General features: G+C 37.9%; 1 protein-coding gene across 2 annotated transcripts in view; it reads right to left on the reverse strand.

The window, feature by feature from the left end:
• The window catches only part of MLLT3 (MLLT3, super elongation complex subunit), a 117,883-nt gene that overhangs the window by 50,715 nt on the left and 51,794 nt on the right, over window positions 1-15,374 (reverse strand). For both annotated transcript variants that reach the window (XM_021380812.1, XM_021380814.1), the window contains 2 exons: window positions 6,274-6,356; window positions 2,335-2,478 (listed from right to left, as the gene is read on the reverse strand). In XM_021380812.1, the coding sequence (XP_021236487.1) occupies window positions 2,335-2,478; window positions 6,274-6,356 (227 nt within the window). The remainder of the gene's footprint in view (window positions 1-2,334; window positions 2,479-6,273; window positions 6,357-15,374) is intronic.

The following is a 15,374-nucleotide window of genomic DNA, read 5'->3' on the forward strand; positions in this document are numbered from 1 at the left end:
TTTCATGGGTTAATTCAGTGGTCTACTCTAGCTACACTTGGAAGTGAGAACCAGGTCGTGACTTCTACAAAAGCCAAAGAAAAACAATGATCAACATTTCATAGAAGTATTATGGGCCTTTCAATGCTGGGCGATTTAAAAGCCCTTCATAAAGACTTTTAACATTGAGACTAAGTTATTAGACCATCTCTCCAGAGTTGGCTGGACATACTACTAGGTCAGAAAACCTAGAGAGGGAATTGCGAAAGACTGACAGCCTCAAAAAAAAAAAAAAGGAACTCATTTCTTGGAAGGAAACTGGGAAATGAAATGTAAAAAGGAAAAAAAAAGAGCACGCAGTTTGCTTCCTCCCGAAGACAAAAGGCAATCATGTGAAGTATTTAAAAATTATGAAACATTCAAGGAAATAATTTCATTAAAACATCTCATATTTCATTGTCTACAATGAAGTAGCATTTCTGCTTTTTTTAAACATGAAACCTAAAAATAGAAGGTGCAGAAAATGAATAATGAAAGGTCGCTTAGTGTTTTTTCTTCTTTCTTTCTCTTTACCCATTCCACCCTCCCAAAGTTCCTACCAGCATACATTTAGATTTATTACACTTGTGGGTAAAACTTGTTTATTAACAACTGACCTGATATGATTAATATTAAAGCAGCTGCTCATGAAGTTTTCCAGAATACAATCTTGATGTTTTATTTGGAAACACACTAAAAAGCCAATACACTGTCCAGACATGGATACCCTCTTGCACCTAATAAATGCAAACACAAAACACAGCTCACGCTTCTATTTCAATACCACTATGGCTGTAACAGTTCTCTTCTCCAGGAAGATAACAAGGTCTTTCAGACTATGCCTGCTACTTATTTTTGCTTTATTATCACAGATACTCTTCAAAGAGATTATTCACATACCAGCTCTCTCTTACCACCATCTCTGAACCTACTTTTGTAAAACTGTACCAGATAGGGCTGACCATTTCTGTTACTTATGAGTGGTCAAAAGTATAAATATTGGCCTAATGTAGACAAACAAAACATTGGCTTGCTTATCCCATCAGCCTACTGAGGAAGTGAAGCAACTGACGCTTAAGAGCAGGGCTGCAACCAAGAGGGACCCAGACAGGCTGGAGGAACAGATTAACAGAATTCTTATGAAATGCCATCAGGACAAATGCTGAGACCTGCAGCCCCTTGGTCCTGTAAAGGAAGCTGGGGCACTGGTGGCATTTAGCTGAGCAGGGGCCAACTGTGCACCTATGCAGCAGCGCCTGGAGTTGTTGGAGCAGGACATGGCCCCAGAGCCAGTGAGGGCAGGGGCTGGCCTCTCCACCTGATGCTTTAGATGCTGCACCCATTCTCAGGCTCCACAGTACAGGAAACCCTCAAACCGGCAGGAGGAGAACGAAGGCCCTGGGGCTGGGGGCTTTGCCCTGTGAGACAAGGCTGTGGAGCAAGACCGGTTCAGCCACGAGAAGGGGTGGCTTCGGGGACACCCAGCAGCAGCCCCAGCACCAAGGGATGGAGGAGAGGCAGCCAGGCTCTACACATGGTGTGAGGCAGGAAGGTGAGAGGCAGAAACACAAGCTGAGACATGACAGGCTCAAGCTGGAAATGAGAAGCCGTTTGACCAACAGGATGGCCTGGCCATGAAGCCAAGGCTCCAGCCTGGGGGGTTTCATGCCCCAGCTGGGTGAAGCCCTGAGCAGCCCTGCTTGAGCCCCAGCACAGCCAGGACTCTTGTTCCTGCCAGAGTGAGTGATTCTGCTACTGTGTGAAACTTAGCAGAGTGATTTCCACCAACAGACAAAACATAAATAAATTTCTGAAGTTCTAACCCTCTCCACCTTACAAAAAGGCTAACATACTTTAGAATTTTTTGTACCCATTAGGTCTACAAATACATGGAGAAGTCTTGGTACATTTTCTGGTTCAGAGTATTCGTACATTATATGAATTCCCAGTGTGTTTATTCATAATTACTTTCTAACTTGCTCTACTACTACTGAATTCATTTTGCATTATGTAGAACCATTTACCGTTAAAAGAGAGACATTTTATGTTCTTTTTACTTAACTCTCATCACAATGGCCCAGCTGAACTTCATTTCTGGAATGGCAAGAGAGCAATGCTTCATGTATAACACCTACGTTCTGCTTTTGTAGAAGTAAACATGAATCATTTTGTTGTTAAGAGGGATCTACTACATTAATCACAAGAACACTTCACTTAGTTTCACTACCAGGTCAACCTTTATTACAGTAATCATGCACCAGCAATGAGCAGCAACATCTTTATTGTGATTGCTTTTGACTTGGGTGCAGGACTCACCCCTCCTGCCTTTAGCAGCTTTCTTCTGAATTCCTCTGTCGGGTTGTTGAATGTGAGCTTTTCGCAGCGGAGGTGATTTACAGGTGGGTGGCCTTCAAGATGCAGGAATAAGTCATAGTCAAATCGAACTTTCTTAGGTTCTTCCTGAGGGTTGAAAATAACCAGATAAAAAGGTCTACCACCAAAACTAATTAAGTTGAAAACAAAATCTACATCAGTCTGTCAGTTAAAATTACATCATTTTTAACTATTCTCTGTGTTCTGAGACACATGATAGAATTTACCAAGCGTCAGCTGGGCTACAGTAAATCAAAGAAGGTCCTATCAGCCTATCATAATACAGGGGAAAATGCATGAACTTCAAGCTGTCTTGACAAGGCTTATTTGAAGGTGATGTCTGGCATAGGCTGAAGATATACACAAAGCCAAATATCATGATTTAACTGACACAAGGTAACTCAGTCACCAACACAATCATTTCTGAGCTGTAGGTAATACAGACGCTGCAGTAAATGCTTCGATACAAATTCCTCCACAAATTCAAAAAAGTTGTGAATAAGGGTAAGATTGAAACTGCTGCAGCAAATTATATTTGACTCCTAAGTACTGTGTCTGTTTATTAAGAGAACTTCATTGCCTTGAACCAAATTGGGCAGCAAGATTTCAAGAATTCCACCACAGCTTCCAAGCATTTAAAATTCTTTGTCACTATCGTGAAAAAAGATGAATGTTCCCTGTACCAATATGGAGAGAAAAAGAACAGGAAAGGCAAATTTATCTTGAACAAAATCAGTACTCTACTATTCTGAGAAATCCTCAGTTGAAAAAGGACACTACTGTGACCATCTAAATTTCAATTGCTAATACCAGAGAAAAGATATTAAGTATGTTTTGTGTAACACATTTACACAGATCTGTTCTAGACATTGCAAAAAACTTCAGTGCTCTTTTAAGGCAATACGAAGGAGCCCTTTCTCAGAAGGTCCAGATGTGCCAAAGAAGGCACCAAGCCAATGTCAGTCTTAAGGCAGAACACAAGTAAAAGGGCAAATTCAGGAAATACTCTTAGCAAAAAGGGGAACCACAAGGGAAGAGGAGGAAGAGATGCAGCAGAATTTCAGCATATGAACAACAATGCATCTGTGTTCTGTTCAGCAACAGGCATTCCCACTGCTCAAGATAAAAATCACATTAAAATGTTCAGTTTTGAGTCAGGATATCAAGGATATGAAGAATAGGAAGTATAAAAGTCTCAGGTATTCTAAAATTAAAAATAAAGTTTTCACATACAGTCAAGGGATATCCTCAGCATCTGTCTCTAAACATGGAACAAAGACAACAACAAGGGAGCTGAGACGAAAGGCCTGCAATAGCTTATTTTTTGATGGCTGAAAAGAGTAGTTGCCATATACAGACTATTTTCTTGATTGATAGGATTCAAGGGCAATCATGGCTGAAGATATTTCTATTGAAGACGAACACATGATTTCTTGCAGAAAAAAGAAGTTATTTACTCTCCAGTCTGCACCACAGAAAACTGTGACATTGCTATAGGCAATCAGTATCAGCAGCTTTGTGATAAAAGTTATAAGAAATCATAAAATGGAGCCTTCAAAGAATTGTGTGCGAAGTTTGATGAACTTAAGTAATAATTTCAAAGCAGACTTTCACTATATATATATATACATACATACATATATACCACTCCCTGTACCACTACCATTACTTCAAAACAGTCAAGTCCTGACAGTGAAAGCAGAATGTCCTGCAGTTTATGAGCCTTATCCTTAAACTGACTGCAGTTTCCAGAGTAGAAGTCTTTCAACCTAAAGCCATTTTCCAAGGAATCTGTCTCAGTGGCTAACAACTATACCTTGAAGGTTATTATAGTTGTGGCATGCGATGTTTTTTATTTCCATAATCTTTTAAAGTGTGTGGAACATTTTTTGTCAAGTTAAAATGCCTATTAGATTTCCTACCAATTTCTGCTTAGTCCTGGGAAGGGGAACAGTTTCATCCTCCACAATCCAGGTGGCATCCTGTACCTCTGTCTTCTCTCTTCATTAGGGTTCTTTCTGAACCAGAAATGGAAAAGTTATCTGCCTTGAATCAGTGATGATGGTCTGCCTCCTCTTCCTCCTTCTAGCTGCTCTTTCTGTACTGGAATACCTGTGAAGTGGCTTAGAGGAGGAAGAGTAACTGAACCAGGAGAAAGCAGTAGTTTGCCTCAGGAATGCCAGCTCAACTTTTGTCCCACTTCTCCATCACATTGTACTGAGCCCAGGAAAGGGTATGATGCTGCAGATGTGTGAAGAGCTAGCTGCCTCACAGTCCAGCTGCTGCTCGTTGTAATCTGTAACACCAAAATAGGGGTGGGGGATGTTTGCAAAGTTCCTAATTCCACATGCTGCTCGAGGGTGAGGTGAGTTGTAACCACTGATGCCCTCTTGATTTCAATCTAAGCCACAACTCCTGCTGGAGAACTCCTGAGACTTGCAGGTCTCCACTGTCAAAGGCAGCCAAAACTCTAAGTGGAAAACAGAAAAAGAAATGTCCGGGGGAAGCCTTCTGTAGAGATGCTTCAATGAATCACTGTCTTCCGACTTTGTGATGGGTCTGCCTGGTTATGGGATGAGCTCTTAACAGACGAGTTAAAAAGCATGCCAAAAAAGCCAGCCAACTCAGTGAAGCAGTTCAGTTTCCCTTTCTAGCAGCAAATGGGGTAGACTGAGCCCTCATCCTCACAGATTGATACAGGGAACATTTCAGAATTCATTTCCAAATCTACTACTCAGAAAGTACCTCAGCAGAATTACCTATACCTCACACCTTAAGAGTTTCTATGAAACACCTAACTGAAGGCAAACAGAGCTTAAGGAGTTGTACTCTAAACTGAATTTTAAGTGTGCACATTTCCAGCAGAAGTGTTCTTACACATTTTCATTTGTTTTTAAGCTTTTCACAAAGCAGTTGGCATTTTAAGGAAGGTGAAATACTGACTTTATTAAAACAATGTGATACTACATCTTCGAATTTTAAAAACCTATACAAGAATCTTTGAAGCATGTGTGAAGTAAAATAACAGGTCCGCCTTTCAAAGCACAGAAGGAATCCAAAATATTCAACTTATTAAAATTCTATGCATTAAGTCCAAAAAGCTATTAGAGCTTCTTCTTTAATTTTATCCAAGTCCAATTCTTTTTATCTAAACAAGTTATTTATTTGCAATATGGAACTACTAGGTATATTAAAAGAAATCTCTGTATTTGCTATCTGAGAGACAGTGCAGTATGTACTTTCATGCTACATTTGAGATATCACAATAATGCACATGTTTTAGAATGGCACTAGCTTTGTTTCTAAACTATGCCCCCGGTAATGTAGAGTAGAACATACACTCTAAAAAGAATGGTTTTTTTTCAGACTGAGGTTGCAGGATGAAAAAGGCTCTTTATGAAAGACCAAAAATGAACAAATTATAAAGATCAGCAATACTTAAACTAGAACAATGTGTTCATTATGAATTCAACATGATCAAGATCAGCTTCCTTTCTTTTTTTTTTTCTTTTTCTTTTTTTTTTTTTTCAAGTGTCTCTTGAGCTTCCTGAAGCACTATTTAAAGCCTGTCGACTTCTGAGTAGGAGTAGTTATTCTTCTGAATAATTACTGAATAATTGAGCTTCTATAGTTTATCAAGTAATCCTAACTTTAGAGAGTTAGCTATCTAATACAATCAGACATTTATAAATTTACAGTGAGTGTGAATTATGGAACAGCATTGAGAAATATATCTTTAAACATTCATTCAGTATTTATGAATTAAAATATGCATATTTGAAGACATGCATATGTTTCATTGAGTTTTACTTCTCTTCTTTGTTGTTTTGTTGTTGGTGGGTTTTTTTAAGCTTTTAAATGAACAAGTATGCAATTCCGTACCTTATTTTTGAAGTAAACCTCAATTGGCAAAATGAAACCAGCATAACCAGATTCTTCAACTTTGTAGGGTGGGTCCTTGCACACTGAAACAGAGAAAAAGCCTGTATTTAACAGAAAATGTTTAAAAAAAGAACATGTGAGCAAATGATCTGCCACAACACTCATGAAAACACCACTGCAAAATTACATACACACATGGACATATTTTTGCATATATCAACGAGAATTTTGCAAGCGAATTGTTCCTGCCAATACACAACCTACAGTTTAGAGATAACAGTGTGTATACATATATACACATTTTTCAGTCCCTTCAGTCTCTTGAAACACAAGAATCAAGGGATATCAACACCAAGTGGACCCACTGGATATGAAGACACTGCAACTGCAGAAGTCCACTTAATAGCCGCTATCATAAGGCCTCTCAGAAAAAAAATCCAGGAATAAAACTGCCAACACATTCTCCAAAGTACTGTCAGTACATCAGTTTTCTGAGGAAATGCAAGCTTAGTTAATCACAAAGTAAATTAACATCGAATTTTTTCCTACTACCTCACCATTCCCCTCCAGTTTTGCTGGCACTAACCTCATACGGAATTCAAGAGTAAGGGAGACTCCAAGTCCTTGCTCACCGGCCGCAGTTGTCTAAGGCTACTCAGTTTTCTCCAGACAATCAATGGAAAGGGAGAAGCATTAGAAAAAAACAAAGGAAGAATAATCTTTTCCAGACTTGTTTTCAACACAGCTCTCCTAAAGAAACAGAGCTTATTTTGTCTCTCTTGGCAGCAAGAGAGAGGACCTGTAGTATAAGGTGGGATTTGAAAAGATTTTGAAGAAAATATTAAGATAATAGGTCAAAACTGAGAGGTGGATTCAGACAGAAAAAGCTTCTAAGTTATAAATTAAGCATTTTATCTTAGAATCTCAAAGAAATATTACTTCACTTTATACTGATGTCTTTCCTTATGACAGCTTATCAGCATTTGAAAATGTAAATACAGTAGCCCTACCTAAGCATAGTTAGAGCTTACAGTAATATATACTGACAGCATTTCAGTCAGGGCAGTAGCCCTCCTGCTTCTTCAGATTCAGTAGATAACTCAAGGAAAAAGCCTTCATGGCATTGTTTGTATGCCCATGCTGATGTCAATATAGGAGACTGAAAGCCACTTACAAAGGAAGAAAACGATTAAACATCAGATGTTTATAAACTGTAATAAATATATTATCTGGTTCAGAGATTTCAGGCTCCATTACATGGCATGCCAGAAATCATTTTTCACTTTATTTAATTAAAAAAAGTCACAGCAATGTCTTCCGAAGAATTTTATTGGTGTGGAAAACAGCATGAATACTTTTTTCATTCTCTCCCTCAAATCTCTTTTCTTTCATACTTGCACAACCGTTAGCAAATCAGAGCTTCACATTACAGTTCTGAAAACAAAGTTTGTTATACTTGCAGACTTTGTTGAAACATGGGCGATGGGTTACAAAATGCTTAGCACAAGCAAACTATTCTGTCTTCCCAAACTGAAAGATGAGCAGAAAATTCTACAATCTTGTGCTTGAAAACTCACCCCCCCCCCCAAAAGAACAACAACAATTAAAGAACAGATAACAGTAAAACTGTATTATATTGCATATACAGTAGACTACAGCTAAAGTGAAAGCTATTACATTATTCTCACCTTTCTTGTAGACATTTAATAAACATACTACCAAAAGCAACGTCTCCGTGCAGACTGAATCAGGACCCACTGGCATAAACTCTTTTTTACTTTGTTAAAACCATCACAGTTGGCAACCAGGGCTCCTGCAACAGCACGTGCAAGTTAGCCAGCAGCCAACAATCACCCAGTTTGGTGAGCAGAAGAGAGATAGGTTGCAGGAGCTAGGTGAATCACAGAAGATACAGAGCAAAAGTAACAGAAAAGGAAAAATACTTTAGTGGGGAAGAAAAAGAAGAAAAACTTGAGAAATCTTGGCTTTCAGGTGAAGTTCCCTGTGACTAGAAAAAGGGAAACATCACTCCCATTTTTATGAATGGTAGAAATGAAGACCCGAGGAACTGCAGGCTGGTGAGCCTTGTGTCCGTGCCTGGGAAGATCATGGATCAGATCCTCCTGGAAGCTATGTTAAAGCACATACAAGATGAGGAGGTGGTCCGGGACAGCCAAGGGCTGATTATATAAATCCTTCCTCTCTCCTATCTGGTTTGAATAGGTGGTCCAACTTCAGTGCTGTCTCAATAATAAGTAAGGCCCTACAGATTACTACAGATCCAATGAAAAATTAGTTCCTGCACTGAGAAAGCAGTTCCAGAGAATATCATCGCTGCAATGAGAAGCAGCCACTGGTATATGGTCTCATCTCATGAGAACTATAAGGGCCAGGAGAAGTGAAGGGAAAATAAGACAGGCAAACTTCTTTGAGTGTAAGCACATTTCACCTCTTGTGTAGAACCAGATAGTGTTTGTGATACTATGTCACAATGCAGGATCTTTTCCATAAATGAAACCTTTAATCTTAGGTATTTTCAAATGCATTTGCTAAACGTAGATAGATAGGATTCCCTGAAGCAATTTTCCACACAATTTCAAAATAAATGCTGGGAAAGCATATGTATATGTACATAGATGTGCCACCGCATTGGTACTGACTTACAGTAATACGTAAATCTCAGGTGTTCACCTACACTATATAGTCATTTAATTTCCCCTGATAGAGGACTATTTATGCACTCAGCTGCAGTCTTAGCTGTATTAAAAACAAGAACAACGAAAACACTTCAAAAACAGTAGGAATAGTCAGAAGGACATTGCCTAATCCTCTTTAAACAAAACATGCCTTCCAGAGACCACATACAAAGTATCAATATGCATTTTAAAATTAAAATTTCAGTAACAACATCAGCATTATCAAGACCATTTTATTAACAAGGATTTCTTCTCTATACGATCTCAGTAGCTGTTTTGGTACAATTCCCTATAATGCTCGTCATACACCAATAGATGTGAGCGTATAGCTCTCATTCAATGCATTCTACAACTAAATTCTTCTGGTAAAGTCAGCATGAGATACACAAAATTACAGCAAGCCAGGACAGGAGTTTGTAAGTTCTCAATTATCTATATCCCCAACTTGTCAGGGCAATATGCCTTGTCTACAGCTCGCATAAATGGACTAAACCATTTATTTCAAAGACTTTGCTTTCTTATTGCACAAGAGAAACACTATGTTTAAGCACACACTCCCATGTACAGCAACAGACATAACTGATACCTGATGAACAGATGTAAACCAAGGCATGAAGATGTATTTAAGTAACAGTAACAACACTGAGGCCCACAGAGATTACAATAACAAAACTGTGGTAATCACCAGTTTTAAAGCTTTAAAAAGAAACAGTAAATAAAGGCAGAAGTTCCTTTCTAGCAGGGCCATGCAGAATTATAACTGTTACAATTTACATCCACTTTGTCCACTTTGTGGACAGATGAAGTGGGTCCTCGTGGGTATCTTATAGGTTCCTGGGTTTAATTTGTTCACATTGGCCACTGTCTCATCAACTTTTCCTGCTAATTATCACCTTCATTGAAAGAAGTCACTACACAGGAACGGTATTAACTTTCAGATGAAGGCAGGCTGCAGTACCAAACCTCTCCTGACATAAGAAGCCAGCTTTAAATACTCAGCTGTGATTTCTATGAAAACTCTTTTACCTTGGTACACCAGTTGGTGGGCTCCAGTGCTTTGACTCTATACAAAATGAGGCAAGAAAGATGGCACGTGTTGTACCCTAGCTTTGGGCACACCTCAGCCATTAATACTAACAAATTGCCAGGCAGGTTCAATCTACAGCTAGCTAAAATTACTAAGTTGAGTGTGGTTTAAGAGGTTATGCTGACAAGTCTTTCACGAAATAGATAGAACACTGAAGCAAACTTACAAGGAGAGATCTAAGGGAGAATTAAGACTTGAGATTTCATCATTGTATTTACCATCACATTATGTTTCCTATCCCACATACAGAATTGCCTACATTCCTACCATTTCACAAAAAAAGTGAATCCTAACAAAGTTAGCAATAACATTTTCTGTATAAAGTGTCTACATATCAATCATTGGCTACCATGGTTGTCTTGCTGACATCGGAGGAAATGGTTTCAAACTAAAAGAGGGGAGATTTAGATTGGACGTAAAGAAGGTGTTTTTTTTTTTTTTTTTTTTACAATAAAGGTGGTGAGGCACTGGCGCAGGTTGTCAAGAGATATGGTGGATGCCCCTCCTTGCAGACACTCAAGGCCAGGCTGGACGGGACTCTGTGCACTCTGATCTAGCTGTAGGTGTTCCTGTTTGTTGCCAGGGAATTGGACTAGATGACCTTTAAAGACCCCTTCCAGCTCCAATAATTCTATGATCTTCATCAACAGAGATCAAACCAATACACAAGACAGGAAGAAAGGAAGCAGATGTTTTCCATATCCAAGCATCACTCAACTACTTAACTCAGCACTGGCCTTTAAACACTGCTATAACATTGGCAGAGTTTTTTAGTCACTCCAAACAAAAATAGACTAAATAAGGTATTTTTTTAAACACTTAAACACACAAGATGAATTAATGACAACTTAAAAGCCTGCATTTGCCCTCTTAATTCTGACTCTTCGCACATGAAGGCAGAAAAAACCACCTTGAACACGCAATTGCCAATGTCTAAAACACGGCACAGAGCTTCTTACTTCCCAACTCAAGTGGAGCAACCAGAACTTTTCCACATATAATGCCGCCAATAATTCTGAAGATTTTATAGCTGTTATTTAATTAAATAATTTTCAGTGCATATATGCTGTCTGTCCACATGCCCAAGAAACAATTAAGATGAAGCAGCAAATTCAACAAATCGAAGTAGTCCTAATTTTCATTGTTTTCCTGCAGCACACACCCTCTGTCTTTTAAAATACAATTCCTAAGTGTTTTCACAAACTGTTTGAGATTAGCAGAGATACCTGAAGCGTCTTCACTATTTCATAGTGCTGTGCAAGCCAATTTGATGCAAACATGCTACACAAGGAAAAGAACACATTCTCTACCACAGGTACAGGAGAACTGTACTGTTGGAGGACAGACAAGAGCTACCTCTTCTTGCAACTTTCATCTTGTGTGAGTTTCAACAGTGTAACCTTATAAGACTTATTTTTTTCCTCTAGAATTTTCCAGTTTTGCTGAAATGGGAAAAAAAGTGGGCCAAGATTAAAAAGCTCGGCCTCATGTAACAGATTATGGAGCAACACTAGATGGCCACAAATCACCCACAGAACCTTGAAAAGCCATATTAGACCCTTAGGTCCCACCCATTTCAGGACTTCCACCCGGAAAAGCACTGATCTTAGATGTCCCAGCAACCACAGGCATCAAAAGATACTTTGGCACCTGTGGGCTTTCTAACTTAATCTCCATTACAAATGGCACAGAGCTTGTCCTTGTAAGTCAAGTACACAAAATTACTGACCTAGGTTCTGCAATGTACATGCAAGCAACAATCCTTTATGAAACAAAGAATTTAATGGAGATGTCTAGGGTGGTTCACAGTTCAGCTCATTTCATCTGTCTGCCCCCCGCAATTTTCCTCCATGTCTGAGAACTCATTTTCAGAGCTATCAAAATTACCCCTGAATTCAAGTGACACCATACTTGTGACATACACCTGTCAAACTGCAAGCAAAGGCTAAGAATTTTCCATTACATCTCTCTGAGGTTATCTTAATGATCAGTAAGTAACATTTATTTCACCTGTAAGGTTTTTAATGTTACTGAGCGCATCCTTTAAATTTGAATAATACCAGAAAAGTTCACTTGTGAAGAGCTGTGTCACACGAAATCGGTTTTCATCGGCCTTAGAATGGCTGGAACAGCTCCTGAGCTGAAGCTGGGGGCTGTTGTAGCAGTGTCCAGCAAAAGCTAAGTAGCAGAGGACTTTTCTTCAAAGAGGATGAACTAAGGTATTTAAAATAAGAAACTGATCTGAGATTAGGAAGCAACACCGTGAAGTTGCACAATCCCATTACTGTTCACAAGAAATACAAAATGTTTGAGATAGTATTAATTATTATCTAACAGCAAAAACAGATAATCAGGACGTGCTAACTCCGAATATCTGTGGCAAGAGTATTTTACACTTCAAGGAACAATATCGATAATATACCTTCATTGCACTTTGAAGTCTGAAGACAGATTGAAATACATCTTAACTTAGGTCAGTAGGAAACTGACTGTTGCTGAAGTATTCAATATTAATTGCAATGATTCTTTTTTCATATCAAATGTACTGGAGAACATTAAAAATGTTGCTTCTATCATTTACTTGACAGCCTTCCTGATACTGTTCAGAGCAGCTGCATACAAGATCATAAATACTAGTCTGCTTTTTATTGCTACTTCAGCAATTGCAGAGCGAGTCTAAGAGAAGGAAAACAAAAAAATAGCGTTTCATATATGTTTGGTTAATGCCATCCAGGAGCAGATGGAAAAATAAAATATGGTATCCTAATATAAATAAACATCTATATTATATTAATATGATATGCACTTAAAGCTATAGGAGAATACAGCTAAGGTTAGAATAATTAATTATTTACACTGTGTTTATATGAATGTGTCTGTTCTAGCTTTCACTCAACAATTCTTGTCTAAGAATCCAACAGAAATCTTTTCAACTAAAAATAACCAGTATGCATAGAGATTTCAAGTCTCCATGCAATTCATTCTATTATGAATATGATGTAAAAGCACACCCCAGAGCATAAACACAGCTTAAGAGCTGCATGTAGGCAACACGTGTTTTATTTGTTGGTACGCAAGTAATTATCACAACAATTATATTATTTTGTTATTGAACATTTTGGGGGAAGGGAATGAGAGTAGGCTGCCACCTACTTTCACATTATCCTCAGATAATGATGAGTGCATTGTGAAGAAGGGACACAGAAAACTCAGATTTTCCTCAAAAAGAAGTAATAAAAATTGTAATGCTCTTTCTGACTACTACAGCACACTCAGTTTCATTTATCTGCCTTTAAGAAGTACAAGATACTAATTTCTAAATGCCAGACATATAGTTATCTCTCTTCTGAAACTTTGCAGCCCAGCACACTATGTAGCTGGCAAGCTTTCCTCTCTATTATAAGACAGAAAACAGAAGAGGAAGTATAGATTAGAACTTAAAAGCAGAAAAATCTTCAAAGCAGTACATGGTCTAATCCTGAGTAACTGATTTTGTTCTAGGCCAATTCCAGCATAAAGTGAACAAACTGTTTTGAAAAAAAATCCTCACCTTAACAAATGCTACATTCATAGGACTCTTTGTATTACTAATCTGCTAGTAATCTGTAAAACAGTAATAAAAATAAAGTGACAATGCTGTCCAAATATACATTTGATAGATTTTGTCCTGGGATTTGTCTAAGAAAGCAAACTGCTTTCTTAGGCATTAAAGTCATTTGTTCTGTGCTCTTTCAACTCTGTTTTCAAAAATGCCAGGGAAAAAAGTAGACAAAATTACATTTGCAAATTGGTCTTTTACTCTGAAACAATAAACAAAACAAAAAGAGAAAGATAACTGACTGAAATAATAATTTTTGATTGCTTATATATTATTGAGTACACATATTTTCCAGTTCAGAAACAAAAATTTCCTGTTGGAGACTTCCAATTAGGAGGGGAAACACACCTCAATGGTTTATGAGAGGTGAGTGATTCTGTAAGTATAACAGCATCTGCAAATTCAAGCTGGTTGCAAGCAGGGCATAAAATTGAGGAACACCTGTTTTACTGCATCCTTGAAGTCAAACAACTCTAAAATACCATGCTACAGAAATACAGAAGTACAGATACAATGCTACTTCATCAGTGTAACATACTTTGACATGCACACGAAAAACCACACACAGTCTATGTTTTTCAGATGAACCATTGTACTCTCACATGGAAATTCTGCTCTTACCTCCAAAGTCGCCTTTCTAAAGAAGACCGGTCTGGAATCTGGCTGCTGGCTTAGCTTTGAACACTCAGTACAGTCTAAGCATCCAGAAGTCCCTTATCAACCTCAAAAATTTGTTATGGTTCACAAAGAACTCAAAAATCTCACCATGGGAACTAATGAAACCAGACTTTCTTTCTCAGCAAAGATAAATCTCTACTCTAGAATGGAAGCTATGCTCCTCAGCTTCCCTGTAAACCCTAGCCTGTACTTGTTTCTGAGAAAAGAAACGTACATCATTCTTCCCAGTTTTCATGTCAGTGACATTTTTATAATTCAAATGTGAAGTTTCAAGCATTGGTTAAATGTAGATGGTTTTGCTAATAATTCTGACAAAATATTTTGGGCTCACTTAACTGTTCCAGTTCTACAGATCTGGAGATTGTTAAGTGCTAACAATCATTTTTGTTACACAGTATTCCAAAATTTAGCTTCAGCATTTACACAGAAATAGCACACATTTTTAGAATCGCTGGCAACAGTAGGTTTAGATTTGTTAATAATTATGCCACAGTCCTCAATCTATGATGCGTTCAGCTTCTGCAAAACTATTTCAGGAGCATTTCAAAGAATACATCAGTAAAACAGAAAAGATGTAGTGATGAAAATATCACTATAAAACAATCTTGAAAAAAAGGAAGCATTGGTGAAGCTGAAAACTAAAGAATACTTCAGTTGCATAATAGACAGATTTTGTATAACTCTGTAGAGGGTTAAGATATGTAAGATGTACAGAACAATGAGCGGTATCAGTAAATACATTTCAGTCTAATCCTCAGAAGTTTAAGAGGTGGAACTTAACGCATTTTTTTTTAATAATCTAAAGTCTCTGAACTTTTGTTGTACGTCATTCTTCAAAGCATTGTTTTTCATCTCAAATCCTCTCATTATCATTCATTACTGAGATTTAAAGCAGTGTTATTTCTTTGTTTTCAGTAGTGAAAACAAAGTAGTATTGTCACTCTTTCCAGTGAAAATGGCATGAATTTTTCTTTTCATTCTACCTCTAAGTTTATCAAGTAGGAACTCACTCATGCTATACAGTCTGAAAGAGCTGCTGAGA

Source organism: Numida meleagris, chromosome Z (genome assembly GCF_002078875.1).
Source record: "Numida meleagris isolate 19003 breed g44 Domestic line chromosome Z, NumMel1.0, whole genome shotgun sequence".
In the NCBI taxonomy this organism is placed as follows: Eukaryota; Metazoa; Chordata; class Aves; order Galliformes; family Numididae; genus Numida; species Numida meleagris.